The sequence below is a fragment of the Musca domestica genome, unplaced genomic scaffold (assembly GCF_030504385.1).
Source record: "Musca domestica strain aabys unplaced genomic scaffold, Musca_domestica.polishedcontigs.V.1.1 35, whole genome shotgun sequence".
Classification (NCBI taxonomy): domain Eukaryota; kingdom Metazoa; phylum Arthropoda; class Insecta; order Diptera; family Muscidae; genus Musca; species Musca domestica.
In genome coordinates this window covers 7,542,509-7,557,942 of record NW_026712315.1, presented here as the reverse complement: position 1 = coordinate 7,557,942, position 15,434 = coordinate 7,542,509, and the positions used below count along the sequence as shown (strand labels likewise).

General features: G+C 36.2%; 1 protein-coding gene across 1 annotated transcript in view; it reads right to left on the bottom strand.

Moving 5' to 3' along the window:
- LOC101898689 (uncharacterized) overlaps positions 1 to 15,434 on the bottom strand; it is a 198,280-nt gene that overhangs the window by 75,277 nt on the left and 107,569 nt on the right. Inside the window, exon 5 of the mRNA XM_059125807.1 lies at positions 803 to 3,248. Within this exon, the coding sequence (XP_058981790.1) occupies positions 803 to 1,356 (554 nt within the window). The 5' untranslated portion in view covers positions 1,357 to 3,248. The remainder of the gene's footprint in view (positions 1 to 802; positions 3,249 to 15,434) is intronic.

The following is a 15,434-nucleotide window of genomic DNA, read 5'->3' as shown; positions in this document are numbered from 1 at the left end:
TCAAAATACCGAATAGCGGGGGGTACCGTTACATGGGGGCTATATATATAGCCCATCTTCGAACTTGACCTGCCTGCAGACAAAAGAGAGATCTGTGCAAAATTTTAGCTTCCTATCTTAATTCGTTTAGACTGTAGCGTGATTGCAACAGACGGACAGACGGACGGACAGGGCTAAATCGTCTTAGAATTTTACGCATCTCAAGAATATATAAAAAACCTAGCCTTATCCTGCTACTACACACCAACATAGACTCGTTTTGCCTGGATTTAGCTCAGTCATGGGCTTTAGGTTACAGACCCACTTATTGAAATATTTTCAAAATATATAAATGCATTCGAATAAAGGCAGTGTTCACGAAATGGCAGTAACTCATGAACTAATCCAGATACAATACCGTTTATACATGAAACCTTGGTATTGATGTCACCTTTCATTCCAAGTTTGCAGAATCAAATTCACGCATATCAATTGGAGAATATCAATTACAAACAGAATTTAATTAGTATTATATATACATTAGTTTTGTACGTTTTTTTATTGACTGAAAATCTTTAACAGTCGTTGGCATAGAAATTTGTTCTCTGATAGCTTCTCAATGGATGGATAAGACCTTTAGTCTTTACTTCCTGAAGAGTACACACCCTCTCTCTTCTTATACTGAAGTAAAAATTCTATGACAGACTCTTGGAAACTTTTTTTGTTACATATTTATATAGAACTTTTTGCCCATTAAGATGTTACAGTGTAGGGCATAATTGTTCATATAAAAAAATTATGAGCTTTGGTAAAATTTACTTACAAAATATCTAAAGGCAATTTCACCGAACATTCGCCGCGCATAATTGAGGCCGCTGTCGAGTTTGACGTCGCCGATGAACTACTGCTGTTGTTGTTGCTGTTGTGGTAGTGGTTGTGTTGATGATGCTGGTGGTGGTGGTGTTGGTGTTGATGCTGGTTGGCTGTGCCGTAGTTGGTGGTGGAGGAGGTTGAGCCGCTACCAGAGTAACGCTGTTGATGATGGTAATTGTGGCCAACAGATGATAGTAGAGTCGTAACTGATGATCCCGCTGTTTGTGGCTCCTGTTGCAATAGATGCTGATGTTCATGTTGCTGTTCTCGGTGAGGATGCTGATGATGACTGGGGTGGTGGTTACTGTAGTATTCGCGATTATGATGAGACTGTGTTGTCGTTGTTATTCCTGTTCCTGTTCCTGTTGCAGATGACTGCCGTTCGTGATGCTGCAGCAGCTGTTGTGGTTGTGGCTGTTGATCCAATGATGAATAATGATGACTGCTATTGTCGGCAACAAATGTCGCACTATTGCTGCTAGTACGTCTTTTGGCAGCTGTCATTAAGGTGGCCTGGACAAACCAAAATTCTTAGTGAAAAGAATTGGTTTCTTCGCGGGAGAGAGAGAGAGGGGCGTAGAGAGAAAGGAGCAATAAAGAAATGTGTTGGGAAGAAATTTTACGATTTCACAATGCAGCTGAAAAGATGCTGACCGAAAGTCGGAATGACAGGAAATTCCTTTGCTTTGCAGGGAAATGTGTGTTTTCAGATATAACAGCAAATTCCGAGTGCAATTTTTATCTCCAACTTCCTTGCTGCTAATAAAATATCGTTGTGATAAACTATTTCCGGTTTCCGCGGTTGTGGCAATTGTGGCCCGATCCTTGGTCTTGTCAATTGTTTAGCCGTTGTGTTTAAATTCAATTTCCGTTCCTGAATTTGCCGGAGGACTGCAGTCGAAATATTGCCTAGTTTTTGTGGTATATGTGTTAGTGTGTTACGTTGAAAGTTAGACAGAATTTGAAGTGCAGCTGCAGTTGGTAGAGAAACGGGGTATCAGGATGTGATATGATTTGATCATCAATTCAATGCATTTCCGCTGGAAATCATCACCATTATCGGCATGTGTCGCCGAAATCGTGAACATATTACAATGCCGACTAACCTTGACACAACCTCAAACTGAACAGCCCTGAATGAGGATGCCCGGGCCAATGTTGATGGCGATGATGTTGGATGGCCAACTGACTGACTGGCTGGCCAATGTCCAAATCTCTGTGGATGGCCCACTTGGATTGGTGGCTATAGCCACAATACTGTCGTTTTAAACGTTGTCAATGTTCAGTGTTGTTGTTGTTGTTGTAGCTGTTGTTTCCGTCAACTATTTCCGGTTGCAAGAAAATTGCATTATGACCCGACTGTGCCAATGCCAGGTGGCCGTAGCCTGCTGGTTTGTTGCTGTTGTTTATGCACCGCCTATGGTTTCTGGTGTCTGTTGTTTTTCTGCCCGAATAAAGAAAAGCTGTTGCATGTCGAGGAAATTGTTGTTGTTGTTATTTTGCTGCCAAGGTAATGGCCTGGCTTTATTGTTCAATCCAGCTGCAATTACCAATAAATTGTTTGTCTTTCAAAGGCAATGTTGAGGAAACTGCCTTGGAGAACTTCTTTCCTTCACTATTCTCTCCCCTATTTACTATGCTTTTTTTTTTCTTCCTTGCTTTTATTTCCTTCCTTTGTATCGGGGCTTACCGTGCAACTTCGACAAAGCCGTAACTAGCTATTGATGTTGGTGCTGAGTTCCAACTGTTGTGGAGTGTTAGTGGCACGTTGTATCCTTTTATGAGGACAATGATGCCGTCGTTGCTGCTGCCTTTGCCATAAACATGTTAATTTGTTGTAGCTGTTGCCTTTTCAAATTGTAATTACAGTTTGCTTTGTAGTATTCATTTTCTCAATAGCTCGAAGCTCGTCTCTCCCTCAGCAGCATAGAGACACCGCGCGAACACTACAGTAACTTCACCCGAACCTCAATGGATTTGTTGTTGCAATGGCCTTTGTACCTTTCCCTCTGGCATTTTCATTATTTCCGCTTTGACATTAAAGACCATGTCTAAAATTTGTTTTGCTTTTATTTTTTTATTTTTTTTTTCTAAATATGTATGAGTTTGAGTTGTTCTCTTGTTCTTTTTTTATTATTGCTATAGCTGTTGTAATTGGTATTCCTCTGCTATGTATCTGCTGTTTTTTTTTTTTTTTTTTTTTTTTTCTAAAACCTCGTGTTTTTTCGTACTTAAAATTCTAAAGTTGATGGCACAAGTTTGGATATGTTTTGAGTTAAGTTTAACTTAAATTAGGTTTGATATGATAAAGGATTTTATTGTGGTTGTTGTTTTTGCTGTTCTCTTACATTTCCCAAATTATCAGTGGAGGGTTGGCGTTTGCTGGAAAGCGTAATCTGGAAAAAACGAAAACACAAAATTGATTAGATTTTTTGGTTTAAACTAGAAATTGCCAAAGTTAGTTTGGTAAAATTGCAAAATTGCTATTTTTAATCCCCCATAAATAATAAATAATCCCCCATAAAAAATCAAGGAACGTAAAAAAATTCCCAAAAAGCTCCGTCGAAAAATACCACTCAAAGGCAAATAGAATAAGGGGCCTATACGAAGACGTGGTTCTGCATAAGCAATTTGTTGTCATAGGTTGTAGCACCCATTACGAACTGTAAATATGAAATTTGAAACAATTCCCGTAAAAAAAGTCGCTAAAATTATCAAAATACCGAATATTGGGGTGGTACTGTTGTATGGAGATATACGATATCGTAGACTTGTATAGGCATTTCTTTTCCAGGGTTAAAAGGAACACATAAGGAACTCCCTTTGTAATTTGCAGAAAATTACATTGCAAAAAGTGGCTACAATAAACAAAATATCGAATATCGGTACGCACCCCGTACCGGTAGGCCTATACGATATCGTGGACCTATATAAACAGTACTCTTCCGGAGAGTAAACTACTCAGATCGAACTCCTTGTGTGGATTTTCGGACAATCCCATTGAAAAATGTGGCTAAAATCATCAAAATACCGGATATCGGGGGTACCGTTCTATTGGGGCTATACGATATCGTAGACCTATATAAACAGTACTCTTTCAGAAAGTAAACTATTCGGAATGAATTCCTTGTGTGGATTTTCGGACAATTCCATTGAAAAATTTGGCTAAAATCATCAAAATACCGGATATCGGGGGTACCGTTATATGGGGGCTATACGATATCGTGGACCGATATTGTAAATCTTCTTACTTGATATACCTGCCGATATAAGATAGATCTATGCAAAAATTTAAGCTTCCTATCATAATTCGTTTTGACTCCAGTGTGATTACAATAGATGGAATTTTCTTTATTATACCCTCCATTGAGGTCCTCATCTGTAGATCATCTACGCTCTACATTGGTCTTAGAAATGAAACTACTGAAGCTAGATTCTTGCACTTTTGCACGAGGGCAATGATAAGGATGGGTTTTTGGAAAGTTGTTGTAAAAGGGTACGAAAAATACTAAAATGTACTAAAAATTAAATACTTTTTATTGGACAAATGGAATGAGGTAGAATTCTGAACATCGGAGTCACTGATAGAGTGCAGGATAGATGTACTAAATGGTTTTTGGAAATGCGAACTTTAAAAATACGAAAAGTTCAAAAATGGTACTTAATATCAAAAATGGTACAATTTGGTAATATTATTGAAAAGTTGGTATGAGAATCACGTTTCGAAAGTAAGTTTAATATTTGAAGGTGGTTTTGGAAAAGTATACTACAAGTGTACGAAAAGTTCTAAATAGTACTTTATTTGGTACAATTTGGTACTGGGTTTATAGACAGAGCTTGAAATTTTGTAATAGGGTTCGTGTTCATGTGTAGCCTGGAGATATGGAGAAGGTTTCGGAAACATGTACTATAATTGTACGAAAATTACTAAATAGTATTACATTTGGTATTCGGCGAAAGATAAAATTCTGCAATTTGATATTTACTTTACTAATGGTATGTGTATTTGAATTCTGGCGGTGGTTTAGAAATGCGTTATATTTTTCATCCTCAAATTTCATATTGAAGTCTCTGTTGTCATTTGGAATTGAGATAAGGAGGTGGTCTTAGAAATGTGTACTATAATTGTACAAAAATAACTAAATGATACGAAATTTGGTATTGAGTGAAAGGATTGGACTGCTATCCTCAAAATTGATGTTGAGGTTTCTGTTGGTACTAAATTTGGTATTATGTAAACTGACATTTGATATAGATGTCTATATTGTGTTTGTACTTAAGATATGGAAGTGGTTTTGGAAATGTGTACTATAATTGATTTAAAAGTACTAAGTGGTACTTAATATAGCATTGGGTGAAGGGATAGATCTGAAATCACGAAATTTGAGATTGAGGTCTCTGGTGGTATATTTGACAAAACTGTACGAAAAGTACTAAACGGTACTAACTTTGGATCATGAGATAGTTATGGATATGCGTACAAATATCCATAGTAGGTTTGTAAACTATATTTTATGGCTAGTATCTCTATCTGATAGCGATACCCGTAAAAGCTCACATTTCAAACGGAAACTTTTCTCGAAATCGAAGTTCTCTGGACAAGCGAACTATAGGGTGAGATAAAAAAACTGAAACAAAGTCAAAAGCCATTATTTTTACATTTTTTTATACCGTACACCACAAGGTGGTCAGGGTATTATGTCTTTGTGCATTTGTTTGTAACAGGCAGAAGGAAACGAGATAGACCCAAAGTTCCTTTTGATGATCTGCATAGAATCACTTTCTGAGTTGATTTATGCATGTCAGTCCATCCGTCCGTCTGTCCATGCATTCTTGTGAACAAAATGCAGGTCGCAGTTATTATGCGATTGAGATGAAATTTCCAAACAACATTTGTTTGGCACGAGGACGAACCCTATTGAAATTGGAGATAATCGGTAAAAATTTAGATATAGCTCATATATATCTTTGTCCGATATGCCTTTTATTGTGCACCAAACGTGTAATATCAGTCCGAATAGTGGGGATTTTTGCACATACAACCAAATTAGGCCTGAAAATAAGTATGCCAAATTTGATCGAAATTGGTTCAGATATAGCTATAGCTCCCCTATATATTGTTCATCAGATTTGTTGTATTTGTTATCCACAGCCGTAATATGCATTCCGTAATAACGATATTCAGGGAAATATATATAATACAGCTCAGAAATACCTTTGCTAAATTTTATCGAGTTCGGTTCAGATTTAGATATAGCTCCCATATATATCTTTATCTGATTTACATTTTATTGTGCACCAAACGTCCAATATTTGCCCAAATGGGATGGAATTTGGCACATACGACCGAATTGAGTCTAGAAGGTAGTATGCCAAATTTGGTGAATATCGGTTCAGATATAGCCATAGTTCCCATATATTGTTCATACGATTTGTTGTATTTGTTACCCACAGACGTAATATGCACTCCGTGACAACGATATTTAGGGAAATATATCAAATAAAGCTCAGAAATATATTTGCCAAATTTTATCGACATCGGTTCAGATTTGGATATAGCTCCCATATATATCTTTATCTGATTTCAAATTAATTGTGCACCAAATGGGCAATACAAGACCGAATTTAAAAGATACAAATGCTTCGGCATATTTAGTCCTTTGAATTTTAAATTATAATTATAATCATAGGGTGTATGATTGAATTCTCCCATAAAAACATTTAATTGTTATATGGAGCTCAACTAAATTAGCAAAGTGGTGTAGGGTATCATAAAATCGGCCCCGCCCGACTATAAAAATTTCTTTACTGTTTTTTTTTTTAATTTTATTGATTTTTTTTAAATTTTATTGAATGAAAGCAAAAAAAGTTCGGAAATAGCATACAATTTTATGGTAAGTTAAGATTTGTTCGAATTGATCAGCTTTGACACGAATTAGGGCCATCAAACGGCCAATGAAACCGTCACACGCTGCGCGAATGTTGCTCTGCGGTATTTTGGCTCAGCTCCGGCGAATCACTTGCTTGAGATGATCGACACTTCGGAATTTTTTAGTGCCAACCTTGCTTTCAAAAATACTCCAGACACAAAAGTCCAGCGGATTGGTATCCGGAGATTTTGGTGGCCATTGTGCGCTGGAAACGAAGCGAGGAACCTCTTTTGTAATCATTCTTGGGTGGTGCGTGCTGTGTGCGATGGTGCTGAGTCCTGTTGGAATGTCCAAGGTCTGCGGCCAAGGCTTTAATACACCCTCCAAAATATTTTTGCGATAATATTCGTCATTTCTTCTGATACCACGGTCGATTAATACGAGCACAGAAAAACCATCAGCTGTTATGGCGGCCCACACCATTACCATGGCCGACGCTTGAGTTCTGCTGCCCAACCGAAGGTGCATATTTTCACCTGACCTCTTTGGCATCATTTTGTTTGTTTAAAACTGCTGGACAACGAAAGTTTTCTCATCGGAGAAAACCCAATATGGCAGCTCAACACTTTCGGCGAAGTGAAGCAACTCTTTAGCTCTTTTGAATCTATTTTCTTTCTGTAGCGGTACTTTTTGAAATTTCAATGGCTTTACCCCGAACTCATTTTTCATTATTTGCGCGAATGGAATATTGCGATATTTTCAGCTCACGAGCCATTTTTCGGCCACTGCGACACGGGTTTCGAACAAGTCGCTTCTTTACTTTTCGAACCATTTTTTCTGTCCACTTTCTTGACGTGGGGATATGTTACCAACATTACAGTAACGAGCGGTGGTACGAGACACTTGTGGTTTTCCGGCCGAACATACAGAAATCCCGCTATCACGGTTGAATTCCATCACGAATACGTGTTTTCTGGAAAATTCTCACCAAAATGCTTTCGTACGCTTGTACAAAATATATTGAGCTGTCACTGGAATAATTTTAACAGCTGTCGGACGAGTGGCTTAGAAATGACAGCAGTCTGGAGTTGGTTGCAGTTTTTTTCATCTCACCCTGCATTTTGTCATGAGGAGCACTGGACATTTCTAGTTAGCTGACAAAGTATTGGTGAGCTTTGAAGTAGTTAGTGATTTAATTTGTATTTGTTGAAGGGATCATTTATGTATCTAAAATTTGCTTAAAGAGTTTACTAACTGACTCTTTGCTGACCTTCTTTCTCTGTTTCTTTCTTAGAACATTTTTTATTTCAGTATTCCTTTCATTTTTCCAAATTGCTTTTATTTGTTTTACCGACAATCAGTTCAGTTAATCACTGCCCAGGTCATGTCAATACAAAACAAATAAAAAAGCTGTAAGTTCGGCCGGGCCGAGCTTTTAATACCATCCACCATTTGGCACAAATTTGGCAATTTCCAAAAAAAAATAAAAATAAAATCCGTTAAAAATTCTGTTAAAATCTTAAAAATACCGAATGCCTATACGACGACGTGGACCTGCATAGGCAACTTTTGACATAATTTATTACAGTATTTAAATGAGAAACTTAAAGAAAAATCTGCTTATAATGTAGCTAAAATCATAAAAACACCGAATATAGTGGGTACTGTTATATGGGGGCTATACGAAGACGTGGACCTACATGGCTAATTTTCTGTTTTATGCTGCACTATCTATTACGAACTTTAAATACCAAATTTGAAACGATTCCGGTAAATAATGTCGCTAAAATCATCAAAATACCGAAGATGGAGGGGTATGAAATGGCGGCTATACGAAGACGTAGACCTACATGGCTCATTTTCTGTTTTATGCTGCACTATCTACTACGAACTTCAAAAACCAAATTTGAAACGATTCCGGTAAATAATGTCGCTAAAATCATCAAAATACAGAATATCGGGAGGTATGGTATACGGCGGCTATACGAAGAGTGGACCTACATGGCTCATTTTCTGTTTTATGCTGCACTATCTATTACGAACTTCACATGCGAAATTTGAAACAATTCCGGTAAATAATGTCGCTAAAATCATCAAAATACCGAATATCGGGAGGTACCGTTATATGGGGGCTATATGATAACTTGGACCTACATGGCCCATTTACGAACTTAATTTGCCTACTGGCAAAATATACATGTGTGCAAAATTTTAGCCTTCTATCTCAATTTGTTCGAAAGATAGCGTGATTACAACAGACAGACAGACAGGCAGACGGACAAACAGACAGACAGACAGAAGGACATGGCTAAATCGTCTTAGAATTTTACGCTGATCAAGAATATATATACTTTATTGAGTCTGACATGAGTATTTCGTGGAGTTACAAACGGAATGACCAAATTAATATACCCTCCATAGTATGGTTGTGAGTATAAAAAAAAAAACAATAATTTCAATTAAACAATTGTCGTAAATTGATTTTAGTGAGATGTTGAATGTGTTGTGAAATTCAATTCCAGACTCATAGAGTCCTTTGCCACAGACCACAAAATAAATGAATTTGACTTAAATTATAAGCCTCGACATGCATCGGATGTGAATGAACTTTGTTATTGTCTTTCGACGGCATCGGTTTGTTTTTCTCTCTTCAACATTGTTTTTGTGTCTGTGTGTGTGTTTTTTTTTTTTTTTTTGCATTTTGTCTTCACATTTCAAACGTTGTTATATGGTAGCATTTTTTCTGTTCTTTAACTCTCAGCATGTAACGAAACGAAAACTGATTGCAATTCTGTCTTTTGTTGATTTTTCTTTACAATGTTTTCGAAATGCCGCGGGGTATGAGCTAGTTCGGAAGAAATGTGCCAGAAAAAAAAATGTTTTAAATTGTGATTTTCGCTCAACCCGATCATGGAGGAAAGAAGGTATACATTTGCAAGCCACTCATATTAAAAATCCATGTTATGTGATAGCCATACAATTATTGTCCAATGTAGATCAAATTCGAAGTTAGGTCATATCGGTCCTTTTCTGATACTTCGGTCCCACAAGGTTCCAACATTTTTTTTTTTTCTACAAAACGTAGAGAGTTTCCGTTTTTATAGAAATTTTCAACGTCCTAGTTTTTATGTCAAACTTAGGAAAAACAAAATCGATAATGTCACCTTGTGCTACCTCTACAACAAACGAACAAAGTGTCGAATATATAATGTTTGATATATGAAGATGGTTTTGGAAAATGACACTAGGTGTGTGAACTGTACCAAATGGTACGAAATTTGGAACAGTTTGGTTTATGGTGAACGGAATTTTGAAACTGGAATTTTGTTTTGGAAATGCGAACTCCAAGTGCACGAAAAGTACTTAATAAGGGTTGCCCATATTCGACGGACCTTTGCGCCCATTCCAATCGACGAGGCTTGTCCGTAGGCAACATTCTCTGCGTCAATTGAATTTTGTACGGGAACAAATGCAAATCAATGCGAATAATCCGTTTTAAAGTGTACCGAGCCATGCCCAACTGCTGTGAACGGCGTTTTTGGGATGTTCTTGGGGACCTCTCAACACTCGAACGGCAGCGATATTCTCGGCCGATCGCCTTGGTCGACTTTTATATGGCCTCTTCGGATTAGAAAGAGCCTTACCAGTCGAATATTTTTCGTATAAACGCTTAATGGTGTTCTTAGAAGGCGCACTTCTCACATTTTTTAATGGTTTAAAAGCTCGTTGAGTTTTCACAATAGACTTCTTCTGTTGAATGTAAATTTCAACTATTTCAAAGCGCTCGCATGACGTGTATTGGTTCATGCTAAAAATCTGCTTGGACTGACGCTTCAAACGCGGTATGTCATTAAGCGATGTGACATCTCTGTCAAAAGTTATGGCGTTGCCAGATGGGTCCGTCGAATATGGGCAACCCTGTAAATCTATATTTGTTACAATTTGGTATTGGGTGAAGAGATAATGCTTGAAATCTGAAATTTGGTATTAGGGTTGATTTTTCTGTCCAGGCTACAAATAAAATCAATTGATTTAAGCAATAGAGATAAAATTTGGAAATTTTATATTTCGATTTTCTGATAGAGTTTGTTGTTGAAATTTGGCGGTGGTTTGGAAATGCGTTCTATATTTTGACGAAAAGTACTAAATGATACTATATTTGGAATAGTTTGCTTAAGGGTATGGGAACGTATAAAGGTGGAATTTTGAAATTTGGTATTGGGGTCCTTGTTGATAGTAGATTTGGATAAAGAGATGGTCTTGGAAATGTGTGTTACACGTGCACGAAAAGTACTTAATAAATTTATATTTGGTACAATTTGGTATTTTGTGAACAGATACTGCTTGAAGTTTGATTTATTTACTATAATTTAACGAGGAGTACTAAATAGTACTAAATTTTGTATTGGGAGAAGGAATACAGATAAAATTCTTAAAATTAGCTATTTAGATTACTGATAGTGTCCCTGTTTTAGATTTGGCGGTTGGAGTAGAAGTTCGACCTATATTTGTACGAAATGTATTTGTTGGTACCAAATTTGGTTTTGGCTGAAGGGATAGGGCTGGAATCCTCAAATTTAATATTGAGATTTCTGTAGGCATCTGAAATTGTGATATGGAGGTGATTTTGCAAATGCATACCATAATTGTATGAAAGGTACTTAATTGGAATATATTTAATATTGGGTGAGAGGATAAAGATACAATTCGGAAAATTTGTTATGCAGATTACTCATGGTTGGTATATGAAATTTGGTGAAGGGATATAGATGAAATTCAAAAATTTGATGGTTACATTACTGTTGGTGTTTGTGTCTTAGATTTGGCGGTGGTTTTGGTAGCTTGGAAATACATCCTATATTTGTATGAAAAGTACTAAATGGCACTGTATTTGAAATTGGGTGAAGGGATTTTTGGAATTTGATATTTGGATTACTGTTGGCATATGTATCTTAGATTTGGCGATGGTTTGGAAAAGCTCCCTACATTTGGACGAAAAGTACTATATGGTACAAAATTTGGTATCGAATAAGGTATAGGGCTGGAATCTTCAAAGATGAAATGAAAAAATATATAGGTATATGAAATTAAGATAGGTAGGTGGTAAAAAAGTAATGGAAATTTTCAACAAAAAAAAAAATCGCCGAAAATTCTTTTAAAACCTTAAAAGTACCGAATTTATAATATTGTGATCTATACTAAGACGTGGACCTGCATAGGCAAGATTTGTCATAAGCCATTACAATAATAAAATATCAAGCTTTACAAAAATCCGTAAATAATACAGCTAAAATCATCAAAATACCGAATATAGGGTGGTATTGATATATTTGGCTTGTACGAAGGTCTGGACTTGCATAGACTGTAGCTCCCCTTACGAACTCTAAATATGTCGCTAAATTTATCAAAATACCATTATATGGAGTCTATACGAAGACGTGGGCCTGCATAACCAATTTTTTGTCATATGCTATAGTATCCATTTCGAATTCTAGGTACGCAATATAAAACAACTCCGGTGGGTAACGGCCCTAAAATCGCCAAATATCTAAAACAGCGGGGGTACCATTGTATGTGGGCTATACAGGGCGTAAAATGCTTGGAAAGCACTTCTAGTATGGATTTTTAGACAATTCCATCGAAAAATGTTGCTATGGGGGATGTACGATATCGTGACCTGCCTGATGATAGTAGACTGATCTGTGCATAATTTTAGTTTCCTATTGTTATTCGTTTTTACTCTAGCGTGATTATAGCAGACAGACATACCGATGGACGCACAGGGCTAAATCGTCTTAGAATTTTTCGCGGATCAATAATATTTATACATTGTTATGTCTAAAATGATTATTTCAATGAGTTACAAACGGAGTGATGAACTTAATATACCCTCCATAATATATATGGTGGAGGGTATAAAAATTACCAAAAGTACGAAATAACTGTCCCATATTCATTCAATTTTTATTGTTTGCCTACTGTATGCTAGTGTAGATTTGAATACCATTAGTTTTACCATGTTGGTACGTGCTTAAGGACATTTTATATATTCCTTGACAAACTTTTGACCTGTGTGCGCGGTAGATATGCACAGACAAATAGACAGACGTATGCAACACAATTATTTGTATTTATTTTTGACAATGCCTTAAAGAGTGGTTACTTACTAAATAAATAAAATAATAAAAATTTCTTTTGGAAAGTAATTTAGGTTTTCATCAAAACAAGAAAGTTTCTACATCCATTTGAGGCTATAATAAATCCGTAAAAAAATAACTTCAACCGACTTTGGTCTGTAGTCGGAGTAAAATAATCCTTTTGAATTGAAGAGTTACCATTTCTTTTCTTTAAAATTTACCAAGTTGTTTATGATGACTTTAAGGACAAGCTCATCATATGATTTTTTTTAATAAAAAAGAAGTAAAAAAGTTGTAAGTTCGGTCGGACCGAATTTTGAATACCCTCCACTATTTGGAACGAATTTGGCTATACTCAAAAACAATAAAATCCGTTAAAAATTTTGTTAAATTCTTAAAAATACTGAATGTAGCTGTTATATTAGGATCTATACGACGACATGGACCTCCATAGGTAACATAAGCCATCACAATATTCTAAGGGAGGTACCGTTATATGGGGCTATACGAAGACGCGGACCTGCACAGACAATCTCCTGTCAAAGGCTGTAGTATCTATTACGAACATCAAAAAATCAAATTTTCAGCAACATCAGCAAAAATGGTTCAAAAAGTAAAGGAACGACTTCATCGAAACCCGCGTCGCAGTGGCGAAAAATGGTTCGTGAGATGAACATATCGCAATATACCATTCGGGAAATATTAAAAAGTAAGCTCGGGGTGAAACCATTAATATTGCAAAAAGTGCAAGAACTTACACTGGAACAGAAAGAAAATAGACTCAAAAGAGATAAAGAGTTGATTCGCTCGGCCGAATGTGGTGAACTGCCGCATTCGATTTCCCCGATGAGAAAACATTTGTTTGAAAAAAAAAAAAAAAAAAAAAAAAAAAAACATCGTGTTTACTTGCCAAAGAGGTCAGCTGAAAAATGTTCAGCTTCGGTTGCCCACCAGAACTCAAGCGTCGGCCATGGTGATGGTGTGAGCCGCATATTGTGGTATTTTGATGATTTTTTTTTGATAAATCTTGGTTTTTAAATCTTGGCTTTTTTATAATTTGTGGGGTCTAAAATGTATATTTCGAGGTGTTAAAAACGGTATGATAAATTTAATATAACCTCCATACTACGGAGGAGGGTATAATTTTTTTGTTTTTTGAATTCCGTTTGTAACACATCGAAATATACATTTTAAACCGTCCGTCTGTGCGTTTGTGGAAAACAGTCTAGCTTCCGAACGAATTGAAGTTGGCCGATAAATTTTTGCAAATGTGTATTATATCTACAGGACTTTTGGCATTGAAAATGGGCCATGTAGTTCCACGTTTTGGTATAGCCCCCATATAACGGTGCCTCCCGGCATTATGTATTTTAATGATTTTAATGATTCACCGGAATTGTTTTAAATTTGGTACTAGAAGTTTAAAATGGATACTATAGCCTAAGACATAAAAAATCCTATGCAGGTTCACGTTTTCGTATAGCCCCCATATAACGGTACCTCCCGATATTCTGTATGTTGATGATTTTAGCAACATTATTCATCGAAGTCAATTCAAATTTCTTACCAGAAGTTTAAAATGGATACTACAGCCTAAAACAGAAAATTGTCCGTGCAGGTCCAAGTCTTTCGTATAGCACCCATATAACGGTTCCTCCTGATATTCGGTATTTTGATGATTTTAGCTACATTATTCACCAGTTTTTTTTTTTTTAAGTTTCGCATTTGAGTATTGTAATAGCTTATGCCAAAAGTTACCTATGCAGGTCCATGTCGTCGTATTGACCCTAATATAACAGCTACATTCGGTATTTCTAAGATTTCAACAGAATTTTTAACGGATTTTTTTTGTTTTTGAGAATTGCTGAATTCGTTCGAAATGGTGGGGGTTATGCAAAGTTCGGCCCGGCCGAACTTACACCTTTTTTATTTGTTTCTTTTCAAAAATTATATAGAAAATTTGTTTTTATTTCAGATTGTTCCTCTGGACGATTTGCTTAAAAATCGTGGATTTGTTTGTTTGTTTTGAACAACGAAAAACTAAGAAAGAAATCAAAGGTGTTTCCTGGACGATGCAGAATCATTGTATGTCATCCCCGAAAAGTCAAAGATTTAATTCTTATTATTTTTTTTTTTTTTTTGTTTTAATATGCACCGAGCCACGGAATATAGACGACGCGTTGAAGTGCATCGTGTATATCTAAATTAGTATCAAAGATATATTCTCAAATTCAATTTGACTTGCATTCGAGAGTAGGAAACAAAAAAAAAATGGTCGAACAAAATACACATAAAAAGATTTTATGATTGCATTTAATTAAAAAAACATTTCTTGTTTGTTGTCCATAACTCTCAACACATAAAATACAAAGAACAACTCCGTAGAAACTCGCACAAACACATACTCATCTATCTCTGTTTAAATTTACATTCAGTGTAAATATTTTCGAATAACAATAACAATAACAACAGCAAGAACTATTCCGAATGCCTAGAACGTCAAGCTGTCTGCTGTGTCATTTTTTGGCATCATTTCTGTACATTGCAGTCTATTTTTATTATACCGCCAAAGAAA